The sequence below is a fragment of the Scyliorhinus torazame genome, chromosome 4 (assembly GCF_047496885.1).
Source record: "Scyliorhinus torazame isolate Kashiwa2021f chromosome 4, sScyTor2.1, whole genome shotgun sequence".
Lineage (NCBI taxonomy): Eukaryota > Metazoa > Chordata > Chondrichthyes > Carcharhiniformes > Scyliorhinidae > Scyliorhinus > Scyliorhinus torazame.
In genome coordinates, this window is record NC_092710.1 from 256,483,097 (window position 1) to 256,501,585 (window position 18,489).

The following is an 18,489-nucleotide window of genomic DNA, read 5'->3' on the forward strand; positions in this document are numbered from 1 at the left end:
GGTGCTGATTGACAGATGTTCCCCTTCTCCCAAACCTATTTCCCTCGCTGCACACCTCCCCTTTGCTCCCTGACCAAAGGGAGAACTTGTAAAATAGCTTTTCGCAAGTACAAATTTTAATTGCCTGCCTGCTTTCCCCATTACTGAGTTGATAGGTACATTCCCTTTAAGCTATCCCTGGAATCTTGCCTGTATCCTGAATTAATCTTTAAAATATTTCTAGAAATATTTTGACTTTTTTTTTTCTTGTTAAAGGCAGTTGCAGCAAAACTGGACCTTCCTGATGAGCTGGTTGGATACTTCAGCCTTTTCCTTATCCGAGAAGGAAGTGATGATATTTGTTCTTGTAAGTTTGTGGATTAAATTCCCAGCCTCATTTATATCCACACATTCCTCTCTTCAGTTAAATCTTGAAAAAAGTAAGCTATCAACATAAACATCTGTGTATTTAATTGGAAAATTTTAGTTGGTCCTGATTGACGATCCGTTTCGATTAGAGAAAGTTGAAAACTAATTGGAGCAGCAACGTGCTAATTTGTAGAAATGTTGGTCATGGGCCAACTCTTGTCTTTTTTCAATCTCTATCGCCTGTTGTCCTAATAAAAGCAAAGTACCACATCAGAAACTAAGTGTTTGGCAAGAAGCAAAGCCATATTGGACTCTCTTTCTCTCTCTCCACAGATGTTGCCAGACCTACTGAGTATTTCCAACACCTTCAATTTTTATTATAAAAATCACCATTCTTGCTATTAATAATCATCCATCCTGGGGATGAATTAGAAAAGTAACACATGACAGTAGGGATATTCTCCCCATAATCAGAAAAAGCACTCGGAAAGCTTTGTTTTTAAAATCATCTGGTAGGAAAATTATTTTGGAACAGATAAATACATTTAGTAGGACTACTTCCCTAAGTAATTAACAAAATGAATTAGCAGATACAGTAGTTAACACTGTCTTTACTGCTTCCTAGATCCCCAATTCAGATTGCAGAATGTATTATTTTCCTGCCAGCTGTAAAGGTTCTCCATTAAATTATTTTGAGAACAGTAGTTTAGTTTAAATACAGGCACTCCACATAAAACCACACTCGGATTGGCAGAGTTGGGCATGTCAACAGTGCTGCAGAAAAGGGGAAGTATTCACCACGCAGATGTATTGGGTGGATGTTCTTGAGAATCAAAGTTCCTTCTACTTGAGCAGAGTAGAAAAGGTGTTCCATTTTCTATCATGTATTTTAAATGCAAAAAAAGTACCCAATTAGCCTTCCAAAATTTTTGTTTTTTTTAAAATAGCTTTTTCACTTAACTAATTTCATTATTGAAATGCCTCTACTCTGCTTCTGTAGCTTGAATTGAAATGAAATGAAAATGGCTTATTATCACAAGTAGGCTTCAAATAAAGCTACGGTGAAAAGCCCCTAGTCACCACATTCCGGCGCCTGTTCGGGGAGGCTGGTACGGGAATTGAACCGTGCTGCTGGCCTGCCTTGGTCTGCTTTCAAAGCCAGCTCTTTAGCCCAGTGTGCACATCTATCTAGTGCATCAATGTGAATGCACTGCCTGCATCTTTTAATCTTTTCTTTGTCACTTTATTTCAATCTGACAGAATGGTGTGAAAGAGCAGACTAAGTGGTAACTCGGGTAATAAGAGTAGCCAAATATAACATAAAATAAATTAATAACAGTCAGAAACTGAACAGATACTACAAACTCCATTAGTATTTACTTTTTCTATTCATAGAAATTTTGAGCACAAACATCAATTTTATGAAATTGTTGTTATTCCTCAGTTGTACGAAAGCTGCAGGAGTTTGAACTGCCCTATATTTCAGTCACAAGCTTGAAAAACACTGAATACAGAATTGTGCTCCGAAAGAGGTAATAAATGAAGATAATTTTGCATTTTAAATTCTTTTGTAAAAGGATAAGTGACCTACTTTATAAAGATGCTTTTTTCAGTATTCTAAATTCTTCGGTAAATTATTGCTTTCAGTGAGAATTTTGTTCTGCTATGAATTTAAAATGTAATTGCAATGGTTTTCACTTTTTAGTTAAACCATGAAAGCAGTGATTATCTCTACATTTAATTGCCTGTTGAAAAGTTACAGAAAAAATGCACTGAATCAGGTGAAGAATGCAGTGTAATCCTTACCCAGTCGTTTTATGATACTGGATAAAAGCAAATTACTGCGGATGCTGGAATCTGAAATGAAAGAGAAAATGCTGGAAAATCTCAGCAGGTCTGGCAGCATCTGTAGGGAGAGAAAAGAACTAACGTTTCGGGTCTGATGACTCTTTGTCAAAGCTAACGGACAGAAAGTGGGAAATATTAATACTGGGGAGTGAGAATGAAAGATGAATCATAGCCACAGAAACCCAGGGAAACCGGGTGGTAATGGCAGTCCCAAGAGCGAACAAAACATGTGAAAGGTCAAACAGCAGGGAAACTAACATCAGAGGATGAACTGTAGATGTGGGGGGAGGGGAAGGGGGAAGCAAAGCGGAGAAAGGTGAAGGAAAGGTGGATAAGATTGGGGGGGGGGGGGATTAAATATATATTAAGAAAGAAAGAAATGTTAAAAGACAGTTAAAATGAAATGGGATGAAAACAAATGGGTCGAGGTGGGGTAGAGCTCATCATCTGAAGTTGTTGAATTCAATGTTCAGGCCGTAAGGCTGTAGCATGCCTAACCGGAAGATGAGATGTTGTTCCTCCAGTTTGTGTTGAGCTTCATTGAAAGTGAATGTCCGGTCTAGAGTTGCTAGATCTGTTCGAAATCTGGAGGAACAACATCTCTGCTTCCGGTTAGGCACACTACAGCCTTCCGGCAACATCGAATTCAACAACTTCCGATGATGAGCTCTCCCCCACCTCGGCCCATTTGTTTTCATCCCATTTCATTTTAACTGTCTTACCATTTCTTTCTTAATATATATTTAATTCCACCCCCTCCCACCCCCAATCTTATCCACCTTTCTCCTCTTTGCGTCCCCCTTCCCCTCCCCCCACATCTACAGTTCATCTTCTGATGTTTCCCTGCTGTTTGACCTTTCACATCTCTTGTCCTCTGGGGACTGCCATTAGCACTCTTTTTCCCCTTGGTTTCTGTGGCCATTAGCATCCAGTTTCTGTGGCTATGACTCCTCTTTCTCACTCCACAGTATAAATATTTCCCACTTTCTCTGTTAGCTTTGACAAAGAGTCATCGGACTCAATGTTAGCTCTTTTCTCCCCTTACAGATGCTGCCAGACCTGCTTGAGATTTTTCAGCATTTTCTCTTTGGTTTTATGATACTGCCTGCACTAATAGGCTAAACATGAGGTTGCTGATATTGCATTTTAGAGAATGTGTTTCAGACATTTAATGTGAATCCATACTTTTGGATTCTTTGGTCGGATAATAAGTTGTCACTTTATGAAAACGGTGCAACTTTGTAAACGGTTTTAAAAAATCATTCCTGAGATGTGGGGGTCTAGGCCAGCATTTCCTGTCCATCGGTAATTGCCCTTGGAAAGATGGTGGTGAGTAGCTGACTTGAACAGCAATACATGTGATGTAAGTACACCCACAGTGCTGTTCGGAACAGAGTTCAACCATTTCCAGCAAATGGTGAGATGAATTGGCAAGCAACAAGGACTCATTCATTAAATGTTTTTAAGATAAAGATAGTTTTTTGAAGAATAAAGGGATTAAGGGTTATGGTGTTCGGGCCGGAAAGTGGAGCTGAGTCCACAAAAGATCAGCCATGATCTCATTGAATGGTGGAGCAGGCTCGAGGGGCCAGATGGCCTACTCCTGCTCCTAGTTCTTATGTTCTTATTTCAACACCGCAACAATGAAGGAATGGTGGAGCTGCTATTGTGCTAAATGGGATAGATTTCGAACAGATCTAGCAACTCTAGACTGGACATTCATGAGGTGCTGTGGGCCATTTGCAGCAGCAGAATTGTACTCTGCTACAATCTGTAACCTCATATCAGTAACCAGGCATATCCCCACTCCAAGCCAGGGATCAACTCTGGTTCAATGAAGAGTGCTGAAGGGCATGCCAGGAGCAAAACCAGCCATACCTAAAATGAGGTGTCAACCTAGTGAAGCTACAACACAGGATTACTTGCATGCCAAACAGCAAGTGATAGACCGAGCTAAGTGATTCCGCACCCAACAGATCAGATCTAAGTGTCACCACACCCAGTCATGCATGGTGGCGGGAAATTAAACAATTCACCGGAGGAGGAGGCTCCACAAATATCCCTGTTCCCAATGATGGGGGAACCCAGCACATCAGTGTGAAAGATAAAAGAAGCCTTTGCAACAATTTTCCACCAGAAGTGCTGAGTGGATGGACCATCAGCCAATTTGATTCACTCCATGAGATATAAAACCGCTGGATACATGGAATCTTTATAAAGAGGAGCAAAATACCACAGATGCTGTAAATCTGAAGAGGAAAGGGGTGTTGGGACAAAAAATATATTTAAAAAAAACATTTTAAAAGGGGGTCAAGAGAGTTCATAGTCTGAAGATGTTGAACTCCATTTTGTGGCCAGAAGCTTGTAATGAAACCTACTGGTGCTGTTTCTGCAGTATGTGTTTTTCACTGAAACATTGCAGCAGGCCTAGAATGGACATAAGAGCAAAATGGTGAGATGAATTGGCAAGCAACAAGGATCAGGCTTGCAGAATGAGTGAAAATGTTCCACAAAGCAGTCACCAGCCTGCATTTAGTCTCCCCAGTGTAGAGGAGATCACATTGGGAGCATTGAATACAGTGGACCAAATTGAAGGAGGTGTAATTAAAGTGCTGCTTCATCTGAAAGGAGCAGGAGGGGTGTACGGTAATGCGGTTAGGTGTTGTACCTTCTATGGTTGCATTGGAAGGTGCCATGGGAAAGGGAAGAGGAGTTGGGGGGGGGGGGGGGGGGGGGGGGGGGGGATGGTTAAGCTATTGCGCCCAATTCAGGTCACCACATTTCAGGAACGATGTGAGGGTCCTTAAGAGAATTCCGAGGAAATTTACCAGAATGGTTCAGTGATGAGGGATTTTAGCTATAACACTAGGTTGGAGAAACTGGAGCTGTTCTCCTTGGGTCTTGTAAGTAAACAGCGGAAGTTCTACTAAATTTTGTTGACCGTAAGTAGAGACAAAAAAGTAAAACATGAAACCATTTTATATTCGAAGAAGTTGAGTTGACATTGTTTGGGCACAATGGAATTTGAGATGAAAGGGGAAAATATATCTCCGGAAATTTGTTTAGCTGAATTGTGCTAACTATTGGGTATGTCCTGAGAGCAGCTCTGTGTGGGGAGAAGGTGTGAAAATTGTGAATTTGAAGTAGCCATCCAGTTCCGAGTCAGAGAACTTTGGTTTTTCAGAAAGCAGTTTGTTTCTGAAGCTTCATTTTGGATTCCACATCTGAGTGCAAGTGTTTGAGGAGTCGTTTGGCATACCTTTATTCATAGAATTTACAGTGCAGAAGGAGGCAATTCGACCCATCAAATCTGCACTGGCCCTTGGAAAGAGCACCCTACTTAAACCCACACCTCCACCTATCCCAGTAATCCCACCTAACCTTTTTGGACATACCATGACCAATCCACCTAAACTGCACATCTTTGGACTGTGGAAAGAAACCGGAGGAAGCTCACGCAGACTCTGGGAGAACATGCAGACTCTGCACAGACAGTGACCCAAGCTGGGAATTGATCCCGGACCCTGGTTCTGCCAGGATTAAAGTATCAACAATTCTTTGCTTTGGATAATATTACTGGATTTTATAGTTCAACATCTTAGTGAGTTGTTGCCAAGAAGGTTTGCATGTATATTTTTAAACAAGTTTTTTTTTTAAAGGCGTTGTACTGTAAAACTGTAACTGTGTAGCTTTATTGAGGTTTTTAATCCTAAAGGTGTTACTGGAGTTCTCTACATTGCTCTTTCTCCTCATTTGAAATTTTTTTAAATGAATTATGATCAGTCAGACAAGCTTCCCTCTGGAATCTGGCTTGCTCAGCAAATACCATCTGCTGAGGTTGTAACAGGCTCATGAACACATTTAATGTTTTGGGCAAATGTTGTGGGGATATGAAGAACCTTTTTGCGCAGCAAGTGAATATAATCTGAAGTTTGCTGGGTATTCGGGTAGTATAAACGGAGAAGATGACTGATTTCAAAAGGAAATTAGATATGCACTTGAGGGAAATAAGGGTTATCAGGTTACAGGTGTGAAACTGGTTGGATTGCTCTAAAGAGAGTCTACATGGACTATGAGCTGAATGGCTTCCTTCTTTGCTGCAATGACTCTTGAGTTTCTTATTGACTGGAGAAGCAACAGAGTAGCTCAGAATATGTGCTGACTCACAGTGATGTATGAAAGCTTCATATTATAGCGATTATAGGAAGGAAGAAGTTTTAGTTGATTTCTCCAGGAAAAGGAATTGTTGATGAGGAAATCAAATGTTTGCATGAGTTTTTCTTCTGCTTAAGTATCTTTTCAAAATTTTTCTCATTTCTGGAAGTGTTCATTTCTCAGCTGTAGGATGACTTCCTTGTAATAATGCGCAACATTGACATGAGTTTTTAAACTAAAAACAAAAATAGGCTGGGAATAATCGGGTTTGGCAGTATCTCTGGAGGGAGAAACAGTTAACATTTCAGATCTGTAACTTTCATCATAGAATTAGATTATCATAGAATTTACAGTGCAGAAGGAGGCCATTCGAGTCTGCACCGGCTCTTGGAAAGATCACCCTACCCAAGGTCAACACCTCCACCCTATCCCCATAACCCAGTAACCCCACCCAACACTAAGGGCAATTTTGGACACTATGGGCAATTTAGCATGGCCAATCCACCTAACCTGCACATTTTTGGACTGTGGGAGGAAACCGGAGCACCAGGAGGAAACCCACGCACAGCCGGGAATCGAACCTGGGACCCTGGAGCTGTGAAGCATTTGTGCTATCCACAATGCTACCGTGCTGCCCAACTACTTCTGATGCGAGGTCGCAGATCTGAAACGTTAACTCTTTTCCTGACCGACCCAAGAATTTCCAGCATTTTCGATTTTAAATTCAGAATTATAGCATCCAGTTTATTTAACATTTGTGACTTGGATTATTGCCTGATCATTATAGAAACTTACAGCACAGAATGAGGCCATTCAGCACATTGTGCTTCTGCCCATTTGCATTTATCTTGGAAAGTTTTTTTGAAAATATTTTTATTAGATTTTTAACATTTTATACATGAAACAGGGAACATAAAATTGGAAAAATAACGAAACCACCTCCCCCTCACATTTCAACCGCTACACAAGAGACTCAACCCCCTCCCTAACAGTTGACGGTGACCAACTCTTTAAAGAATAAATGGGCACCATCTCTTGTAAATAGCCCCCCCTCAAGATGAGCTTAACCTTCTCGAGGTACAGGAAATCCATCAATTCAACCAACGAGGCAAAGGCTAAAACATCGCCTCCTCTGCAGCTCCGGTAGGTCCGATATTCAAATATGACCCCCAGGGCACTGGGCTCCAAGTCTATTTGCAAGACATGGTGCTGAAGAATGAGCCCCCAAATTTTCCCAACTTCGGGCAGGACCAGAACATGTGGGCATGGTTGGCCGAGCCCCTCCCACACCGCTCGCAAGTGTCTTCCACCCCCCCTTGGCCTTAATCCCCTCGAGTGACACAATGTCCTTGTCCAGATTCCTCCCATAGATCGCCGAAATGACTCCCCTTCCAATCCCATCACCGACAAATTATTTGCTCAGGTCGGCATCAACTTCTATCGCGTCCCTGATTTAAAATGCTGCCTGGTCTGCCTCCTATCTTCAGTGTGGCCACCACCTGAATTTCCCTGGGGCAAACAGGAGTGACGCCATTGCCAGTGCCCGCAACCCTGACCCCCTACACGAGCCTGCCTTCATCCTCATCCAAATTGTCTCCAGCTTCCTACACCAACCCTGCACCTTCTCTGCATTCGCCACCTAATTATAGTATATCAGATTTGATAGTCAAACCCCTCAACTGTCGCCCTCTCTGAAGCACTGTTTTACGAATCCTAGCTACCTTGCCAGACCAGATAAATGACAAAATCAACTATTCCACCCACATGAAAAATGCTTTCGGCAAGAAGACTAGTAAGCTTTTGGAATAAAAGTAAATTCTGTGGTTAAAATATTCATCATTACCAATTGTATTTGGCCTGCCAATGATCTAGGAAGGCTGCCCCCCCCCTCCCCACTCTGCAAATCCACCATGACCCTACCCACTAGGCATGTAAAGTTCAATTTATGGAGCCAGCCTGGCCCAATCGCCCCCTAACTCCCTTCCCAGCGGTGAAACCAAAAACCACTTTCGCCTTTGAATCCCGAAAACACCCCAAATCGCTTAAACAGCCCCATGAAATGCGGGGACCAGATCCAAAATATACAAAAGGTAATTGGCATACAAAGGCACCCTATGCTCCACATACCAACCCACCCCCAGCTATCGTCCTCTACTCATACGAGCAATGGCCAAGGGTTCCAACGCCAGCGCAAACAAGAGCAGGGGGTCATGGGACACCTGTCTTGTTCCCTGTGTAGCTGAAAGTATCCCGAGTTCATTTAATTCGTATAAAAACATGCCTTTATATCCTTGTATAATAATTTGACCCACGCCATCAACTTCGGCCCAATCTCAAACTGTTTCAACACCAACAAATAGCTCCACTCCACCCAATTAAAAGCCTCCACGTCCAACCACCTCCTCACCCCCCCCCCCCCCCCCCCCCCCTTTCCGACAGGGAAAGCACCACATGTAGCCAGAGCTGCACATTTAGAGGACAACTGCCTACACTTTAAGCCCTGACTGGTCCTTCCCAACCACCTGCGGTAGACACTCCTCCAGCCTAAGCAGCAACACATGGCAAGGACCTTGGCATCTACATTTTGCAGTGATATTGGCTGATAAGACCCACACTCCACTGGGTCCTTATCTTTCTTTACCAAAAACGAAATTGATGCTTGCCCCGTTGTCCCTGGAAGCATCCCCCTTCTTACCACGTCCTCTAACATCTTCTCCTACTGCGGTGTCAGCCTGTCCACAAACTTATAAAATTCGACTGGCAATCCATCCAGTCCCGATCCCTTACCGCATCGCCATCCGAATCCAGCCCTATCCCTCTTTTCCACTGTGGACACTTCAACCTCTCCAAAAACTCCCTCGTATCCGACTGGTCTTCCAGGGGCTCTGATCTATACAACCTCTTATACAATTTCTCAAATGCCCTATTCGCTTGCTGTCATCAGCCCCCTCACCCCATCCCAAACCTGAACAATCTTCCGGGAGGCCACCTCCACCCCCTTCAATGCCTCAGTGCTCCCACACCAACTCCAACATCTTTCCAAGAGCCTGCTTTATTGAGGCCAGTGCATCTTCCACTGACTGTTGAGAGTTCCCATCATCTCCGTCCCATGCAGTTCTAAATGCTTGGCAAATTGCCACTCAAACTCCACCACCATCACCTCTGACATCATACCCACTGTAATGGGTGCAGCCCCACCCAGCTAGCTTTCTCCCGCCATCTTTCCTTTCACATAACTCTGCACCGTGCTCAAGTCTGCTGGCGGACTAGCACTTTTTCTTGCTGTATTCTTTCGTTGGGATTTTGATATCCTCTGATACCCACTACTTGGAGAAAGTTTGCATGAAAGTCCCATAAAAACTGGGTGGAAAGGTCCAAGAACTGAAGTGGGAGCCACCCAATATGCGACCTGCACCTATCTACATTTAGCCACCGGATGCTCCAGCTAGGAAAGTTACCATGGAAGCAAACCACCTTCTTGGGAAGCTTGACACGGTACATGTACAGATAACCACCTTGTACTGATCATATTTTGCTTGCAGCTACTGGGATACTGCTTATGACAATGATGTTATGGAAAATCGGGTTGGATTGAACCTCTTGTACGCCCAGGTAGGTGGAGTTTTGGTTACCAAATATTTGCAACTCGAGTTCTGGAGAAGTGTCACATGGGCTCAAAATGTTAACTCTGTTTTTGTCTCTCCACAAATTATACCAGACTTGCTGGGTTTATCTAGCATTTTATGTTTTTATTCATAATTCGGTAGAATCATTTTCAAATTTAATCTGCCCGTCACAGGCTTCTGAATTTCAATCAGCAGATTGTCAAATGAATGACCCAAAATATTGCAGAAAACCTTTTTTCTCTTTGCCTTCCCTTGAGGTTCCAATATGCCTTTATAATGCTTCCTACCAAAGTTAATGGTGTTGATTGATCAGCATTCATAACCACACCCCCACGCCTTTTTAACAGAACAAAATAATCATCATGCAAATATATTTTCTAGATACTTTTGAACAAAGTTCCTCTCTGGCCATTTACTCTGGTGATGAATTCTAGGGAAATTCCATTTTTTTAAACTAGCAAAGTCTGGACCATTAGTGTTGCATGAGTCCAGAAATGACATTGTATGCTTTCTCTCTTGCATGCAAACAAAATATTGCATGATTATTAATGTGTGTTAGGACTTGGAGGTGCAGTCAACTTCCAAGATGGCAGGTTTAAATGGCTGATTTGCATCAGTGCTTTATAAAACATTGGCAGGAAAGCTAATATTGTTCTTAATGCATGATCACCAAATGTTACCTGGTGATTTAGCACAATGCTATTTGTGGGATCTTGCTATGCCCAGATAGACTGCTTGCCTGCATTACTATAAGGACTGCATTTTAAAGGTACTTCGACAGTTGTGAAGTGCCTTGGGGCGTCCTGAAATAGTAAATAATGGGGGAGGGGGGAGGGGGGGGGGGGGGGATAGTCATCTGTACATACATCTGTCTAGTCCTTGATGCATGTGCAGATGTAACAGCCACAGCATCACTAGAAGGCAGCATCAGAGACTGGTATAAAGGGTCCAGCCCAAGGGAGGATCCACCTCTTTCAGAAGCACAGGGCTAGTGAGCAGCAGCAGACAGAGACAGCTCAGCATAGGCAGTTTACCTTAGCTTCACTGGTCATACCTCTTGACTATTATATCTAGTTAAGCTCTGGAAACAGAACAAACCCACTGAATAAAGTATTTGTGTTAACTGGAAGTCAACAATCTTTATTCAGACTTCGAGAATAACATAGGGGGTTTAGTTCAGAATCTGTTGTGTTTTGACCCAAATTACACTATTAGTGCTTCCCAAACTTTTTCCCCCTGTGATTCCATTTGAATGCTTTTAAATTGGTATGTGCAGCTTGCCATTTTGTTAAATTCTTTGTAAGTGATGTGCCCCAAGCCCTGTAAAGGCTTCATGTGATGTAGTGTTTATGCTCCAAAGAATTAGATGCTCTGCAACACCGTTTCCTCCTTTCCTAATTGTACTAATGCGGATCAGATCGTTCTATCCCTTAAATGGAGTCTAGCTGCAGTCGCATTGCTCATAGCAGGGGTGTTCTAGGCCAGTCAGTCTAACCCTGGTGGTGGTGAAGTTACTAGATAGAATTCTGAGGGTCAGAATATGTCTGCAAACCCCACACAGACAAGGGGCAGGATCGAACCTGAGCAAGGCTTTTTATAACGTCCCTCGTGGCAGACAGGTCCGGAAAGTAAGAGTCCGTAGGATTCAACGCAAAGTGACACATTCGATCAAAAATTGTCTGAGAGGCAGAAAGCAGAGGGTGATGGTAGAACGATGTTTCTGTGACTGGAAGACTGTTTCCAGTGAGGTTCTGCAGGGCTCTGTGCTGGAGCCCTTACTATTTGTGGTGTAAATTAATTGTTTGGACTTGAATGTAGGCGGTATGATCAAGAAAATCATGGATGACATTATTTGTAGGGTGGTAAATAGTGAGGATACCCATAGACTGCAGGAGGATATCAATGGACTCGTCAGGTGGACAAACCAGTGGCAAATGGAATTCAACCTGGTAAAGTGTGAGGTAATGCACTTGGCAAGGGCAAACCAGGCAATGGATTACACTATGAATGGCAGCACCCTGGAAAATCCTGAAGATCAGATGGAGCTTGGAGTGCATATCACAGATCCTTGAAGATGGCAGGGTAGATAAATAATGTGGTTAAGAAGGCATATGGAATACTTGCCTTTATTAGCCGAAGCATAGAATACAAGAGCCTGGGGGTCATGCTGGAACTTAATAAAATGTTAGTTAGGCTACATCTGGAGTACAGTACTGCGGGCAGTTCTGGTCACCACATTGTGGTTTTCTTTGTGATTTTTGTTCTCTGGATGGATGTTGTAGTGTTCACAAAGACAACAGAAACTAAGTTCATTAACAAAGCTAACATTTATTTACACGAATTAATTAAGCTTGACCACTATAGTAAACAATAGTCTAGTAATCGACAATCTACTCTCAACTAACGCTAGTCTCTGCTATCTATAACTGTACTGTCCTCTGTATCACTCTCTCCCAGAAGTCTGAGTCAGTGCTTTATATAGTTCTGCATCTAGCTCCATCTAGTGATTAATTATGATATGATATTAACCCTTTGTATTCTGAACATTCCCATAATGTCTCACACATTATAGGAATGCACTGGAGAAGGTGCAGAGGAGATTTACCAGAATGCTGCCTAGGTTAGAGGGTCTCAGCTATGAGGTAAAATAGGATGGGTTGGAGCTGTTTTTCATGGAGCAGTGAAGGTTGAGAGGGAGGCCTGATAGAGATAAGAACAAAGAAATGTACAGCACAGGAACAGGCCCTTCGGCCCTCCAAGCCCGTGCCGACCATGCTGCCCGACTAAACTGCAATCTTCTACACTTCCTGGGTCCGTATCCCTCTATTCCCATCCTATTCATGTATTTGTCAAGGTGCCCCTTAAATGTCACTATCGTCCCTGCTTCCACCACCACCTCCGGTCACGGGTTCCAGGCACCCACTATCCTCTGCGTAAAAAAACTTGCCTCGTACATCTACTCTAAACCTTGCCCCTCACCTTAAACCTATGCCCCCTAGTAATTGACCCCTCTACCCCGGGGAAAAGTCTCTGACTATCCACTCTGTCTATGCCCCTCATAATTTTGTAGACCTCTATCAGGTCTCCCCTCAACCTCCTTCGTGCCAGTGAGAACAAACCGAGTTTATTCAACCGCTCCTCATAGCTGATGCCCTCCATACCAGGCAACATTCTGGTAAATCTCTTCTGCGCCCTCTCTAAAGCCTCCACATCCTTCTGGTAGTGTGGCGACCAGAATTGAACACTATACTCCAAGTGTGGCCTAACTAAGGTTCTATACAGCTGCAACATGACTTGCCAATTCTTATACTCAATGCCCCGGCCAATGAAGGCAAGCATGCCGTATGCCTTCTTGACTACCTTCTCCACCTGTGTTGCCCCTTTCAGTGACCTGTGGACCTGTACTCCTAGATCTTTGACTTTCAATACTCTTGAGGGTTCTACCATTCACTGTATATTCCCTACCTGCATTAGACCTTCCAAAATGCATTACCTCACATTTGTCCGGATTAAACTCCATCTGCCATCTCTCCGCCCAAGTCTCCAGACAATCTAAATCCTGCTGTATCCTCTGACAGTCCTCATCGCTATCCGCAATTCCACCAATCTTTGTGTCGTCTGCAAACTTACTAATCAGACCAGTTACATTTTCCTCCAAATCATTTATATATACTACAAACCGCAAAGGTCCCAGCACTGATCCCTGTGGAACACCACTGGTCACAGCCCTCCAATTAAAAAAGCATCCTTCCATTGCTACTCTCTGCTTTCTATGACATAGCCAGTTTTGTATCCACCTTGCCAGCTCACCCCTGATCCCGTGTGACTTCACCTTTTGTACTAGCCTCCAATGAGGGACCTTGTCAAAGACCTTACTGAAGTCCATATAGACAACATCCACTGCCCTACCTGCATCAATCATCTTAGTGACCTTCTCGAAAATCTCTATCAAGTTAGTGAGACACGACCTCCCCTTCACAAAACCATGCTGCCTCTCACTAATATGTCCATTTGCTTCCAAATGGGAGTAGATCCTGTCTCGAAGAATTCTCTCCAGTAATTTCCCTACCACTGAAGTAAGGCTCACCAGCCTGTAGTTCCCTGGATTATCCTTGCTACTCTTCTTAAACAGAGGAACGACATTGGCTATTCTCCAGTCCTCCCGGACATCCCCTGAAGACAGTGAAGATCCAAAGATTTCTGTCAAGGCCTCAGCAATTTCCTCTCCAGCCTCCCTCAGTATTCTGGGGTAGATCCCATCAGGCCCTGGGGACTTTGGGGGGCCCTGGGGTGCAAGTTTGAGGGGCATAGATAGGTTGAAAGGAAAGCACTTTTTCCATTCGTAAAAGGGTCAATCACCAGGGGACATAGATTTACGGTGGAAGGTTAAGAGGGAGTTGAGAAACTTTTACAGTCAGAGGATGGTGGGAGTCTGGAACTCGCTGCCTAAAATTGAGTCAGAAACTCATGTAACATTCCTTTTTAGATAATCACTTGGGCTGCCTTGAACCCCAGGGCTGTGATCTAAGCACTAGAAAATGGGATTTGTGTAGTCAGATCTTTGACCGGCATGCACATGATGAGCAGAATAGCCGCATCCTGTGCTGCAAACATCTCTGAAACGCGAGGCAGCAAAATAGGAAGCTGGCTTCTGCATATTATGCGAAAGCCCAGCCAGACACTTGCTGTGGAGCATGCCAGGGATTGGTGTTCAATAAAGTTCCATTAGGCAGCTCCATGGTTGCCATTACCATCTTGGACCTTGAGATCCCAAAATTGTTCAATGATCTGACTGGGGATCCTAGCCTGTGGTTTTGAAGCCACTGCATTTTCATAATTACAAGCAGGATACATTCACTTGATCTTTCCTGCTCAAGATATTAGCACCTTCAAAGCACAGATGTGAATGGATGATTATCTTTGGAATGAAAGGTTGAAGTAAAATAAATGGGCTCGGGTAAATGGTCACAAAATGTTGAACAACTGCCTGCCTTCAAGTTCTTTCCTCAGTGAAAACTCATGTTTGGAGCAAGCGCACACGCTACTATTGTGTTATCTTGATAGTATATTTAAACAAAAGCTAGTTCTCCCTAATTAGATGAATTCCTTTTGTTATAGACAGTCGCAGATATTGAACGTGGGTGGATCCTTGTAAATAAGGAGCAACACCGACAGCTGAAATCACTTCAAGAAAAAGGTTCCAAGAAGGAGGTGAGTTAGGTATTCTGGTACGTGGACTGGACACATCAAAATGAAAGCCTATTAGTGCCAAAAATTCTGAAATCTGAATCACTTAATCTGTGTTACATGTCTGTCTTCCTATGCCAATGTGACTACTGCTTTTTGAATGCAGATCTACATGGTCCAGGTGAGCAGAGGAGATTGTGGAGGTGGATGGTCAAAGATATGAATTTCAGATTGTCACTTTTAATCATTGAGTTAGCTTTGAATTGGGCTTGACATTGTCCCTTGTAGAAAATCTCATTGTTGTTGAGTGACATACTGTAGTACTGAGAAAATTACAGTAGTAATGTGTTTGGTACAGAAAAGCTTTTAAGTTTGCCGAATACATGATGAAAATCATTGCTACGCATTGGGCATTCCAATTCAGTTGCCTAATAACTCCTGTACTTGTTCATCTGCATTGGTTTTTTGCTCCCTAATGCATTGAATTTAAAATCATAAGCAATTTGATCCAAAGCAAAGTTCTCAGTTGCCTTGACCAATCCCTTCTCAAACCTTTCTGCCTCTTTTTTTTAAACTTTCTCACTCAACATTTATTCCAGCATTTGTCCCTTTATTCTTTGAAATAATTTTCTTCTTCTGCAACGCCCTCACTTTATTTATTTCCATCCCTTTCACTAAGTGCATGAGATGTTTTCTGTTTGTTATGGGGAAGTTACTGGAATCTATAATGGAGTAGGTGACTGAGCACTTGGAACTGATCAATGTTTGCATGAATTTATAAAAGGAATGTCATATCTGAGCATTCAAGTTCAATTTCTTGATGAGGCCACTAAAATTGTAAATGGGGGAGAGCTGTGGATGTAATCTGCAGGGAGATCTGAAAAGCTTTTTTAGTGTTTTCTGCAAGAGATTAGCAAAACTTAAAGTATTGAAGATAACTTTGAGGCATGATTTGTGGTGGGGAGGTAGGCAACAGAGAATCATAGATTGTTTACAGCACAGAAAGAATCCATTCCAGCTCTCTGCAAGAGGAACTTTGCTAATGCCAGTCCTCTGCCTTTTCCTTGTAGCCCTGCAAATCTTTCTCTTCAGATAATTATCCATTTCCCTTATTGAAAGCCATAATTGAATCTGCCTCCTATACACGTGCAAGCAGGTACAGGGTTTCCCAAACATTTCCAGCTGCGGAACCCTTTTGACCTCCAAAGAGGTGGCGGCGCATTGGTTAGCCTGCTGCCTAACGGCACCGAGGACCCGTGTTCGATCCCGGCCCCAGGTCACTTTCCATGTGGACATCCCCATGTTTGTGTGGGTCTCACCCCCAGAACCCAAATGAAACAAAATGAAAATCGCTTATTGTCACGAGTAGGCTTCAAATGAAGTTACTGTGAAAAGCCCCTAGTCTCCACATTCCGGCACCTGTTCGGGGAGGCTGGTACGGAAATTGAACCGTGCTGCTGGCCTGCCTTTATCTGCTTTAAAAGCCAGCTATTTAGCCCAGTGCGCTAAATCAGCCCCTGATGTGTAGGCTAGGTGGATTGGCCATGCTAAATTTGCTCCTTTAATTGGGAAAAATCTAATCTTCACGCTCTCCATCAGGTCCCCAGTTTTTGAAATTATATTCCTGAGGTTCACCTTATTTATGCAAATAGTGAATGACAGTGATCCAATCACTGACCTATGTGGAACACCACTTTTGCTATTCCAAATAACTATCTTTATCCCCTACTCTTCCTGTTTTGTAGCCAGCTTGCTGCCATCCTGCTAGTTGTTCCCTGTCTCTACTTGTTCCCTCCAAATGCTCTGACCTTAGCCGGGAGTCTGTTGTGCAGTACCTTAATTTTTTTTTTTAAATGTTAATAATCTTTATTGTCACAAGTAGGCTTACATTGTAATGAAGTTACTGTGAAAAGCCCCTCGTCGCCACAATCCGGCGCATGTTCGGGTACACGGAGGGCTGATTCAGAATGTCCAATTCACCTAACGTGCATGTCTTTCAGCCCTTGTGGGAGGAATCCAGAGCACCCAGAGGAGTCCTTGATTGCCTGTTGCCCGGTTAATGCAGGAGCGTGATGGTAACTCACAATGAGGAATGGTCTGTGATGCTCCTCAGCTATGGTTTATGTCTGACTCCTGTCTGTCTGCTGCCAGCACGCTGACTCGCCGGCTCAAGTTTGAGTGATGTTCTGCGCTACATTCTTTTGTACCTTTGCTCTAGAGAGGGATTAGGGTTGAGGGTCGAGGATTCACTGAATCATGCCTGATTCTTATCTCTGCGATTGAAACATTCACTCACTCTGTGAAGGCCTAACCGTCTGGGGCATGGAGGCCCACTGAGAACCTTGTGTCCCGATGGGGAGAAAGGCCAACTGGGCGGTGGGTTAATGATTGAGGTATGAAGGCAGTGAACAACAACAATGTAGTGACAGATCAAAATGTGACAAATGACAATGTCCCCCAACTACTGGTACTTAATTCACCCATGCCCATGATGTGCCCCTACAACACAGTGGGCTAAACAGCTGGCTTGTAATGCAGAACAATGCCAGCAGCGCGGGTTCAATTCCCGTGCCGGCCTCCCCGAACAGGCGCTGCAATGTGGCGACTGGGGCTTTTCGCAGTAACTTAATTGAAGCCTACTTGTGACATCAAGTTATTATTATTATTAGATCCTTTTTTGTACAAGATGTTCATTGCCTGGTACTTGTGTGGCGCGAATGTAACTTGCCAATTGTCAGCGCAAGCCTGAATATTATCCAGGTCTTGCTGCATTTGGACATGGACTGCTTCATTATCTGAGGAGTTGTGAATTGTACTGAACATTGTCCAGTCATCTGCAAGCATCCCCACTTCTGACCTAATGATGGAAGGGAGGTCATTGATGAAGTGGCTAAAGATAGTTGGGCTTAGGACACCTGCAGTGATATCCTCGAGCTGAGATGATTGACCTCCAACCACGACAACCATCTTCCTTTGTCCCAGGTATGACTCCACCCAGCAGAGAGTTTCACCCCTGATTCCCATTCATTCCAGTTTAGCTAGGGCTCCTTGGTGCCATTACTCGGTCAAATGCTGCCTTGATGTCAAGGGCAGTCACTCTCGCCTCACCTCTGGCATTCAGCTCTTTTGTCCATGCTTGAACTAAGGCTGAAATGTCAGGAGCAGAGTAACCCTGGCAGAACCCATCTGAGCACCTGTGAGAAGGTTATTGCTGAATAAGTGCCACTTGATAGCACTGTTGATGACTCCTTCCATCACTTTGTTGATGATGGAGAGTGTTTTTTAAAAATATTTTATTGAAAATTTTTGGTCAACCATCACAGTA

At 43.4% G+C, this 18,489-nt stretch overlaps 1 protein-coding gene across 1 annotated transcript in view; it reads left to right on the top strand.

Annotated features, from left to right (window-relative positions):
- The window catches only part of snx17 (sorting nexin 17), a 167,933-nt gene that overhangs the window by 50,324 nt on the left and 99,120 nt on the right, over positions 1-18,489 (top strand). The window contains exons 7-10 of the mRNA XM_072500579.1: positions 256-346; positions 1,793-1,880; positions 9,894-9,963; positions 15,096-15,188. Of these exons, the coding sequence (XP_072356680.1) occupies positions 256-346; positions 1,793-1,880; positions 9,894-9,963; positions 15,096-15,188 (342 nt within the window). The remainder of the gene's footprint in view (positions 1-255; positions 347-1,792; positions 1,881-9,893; positions 9,964-15,095; positions 15,189-18,489) is intronic.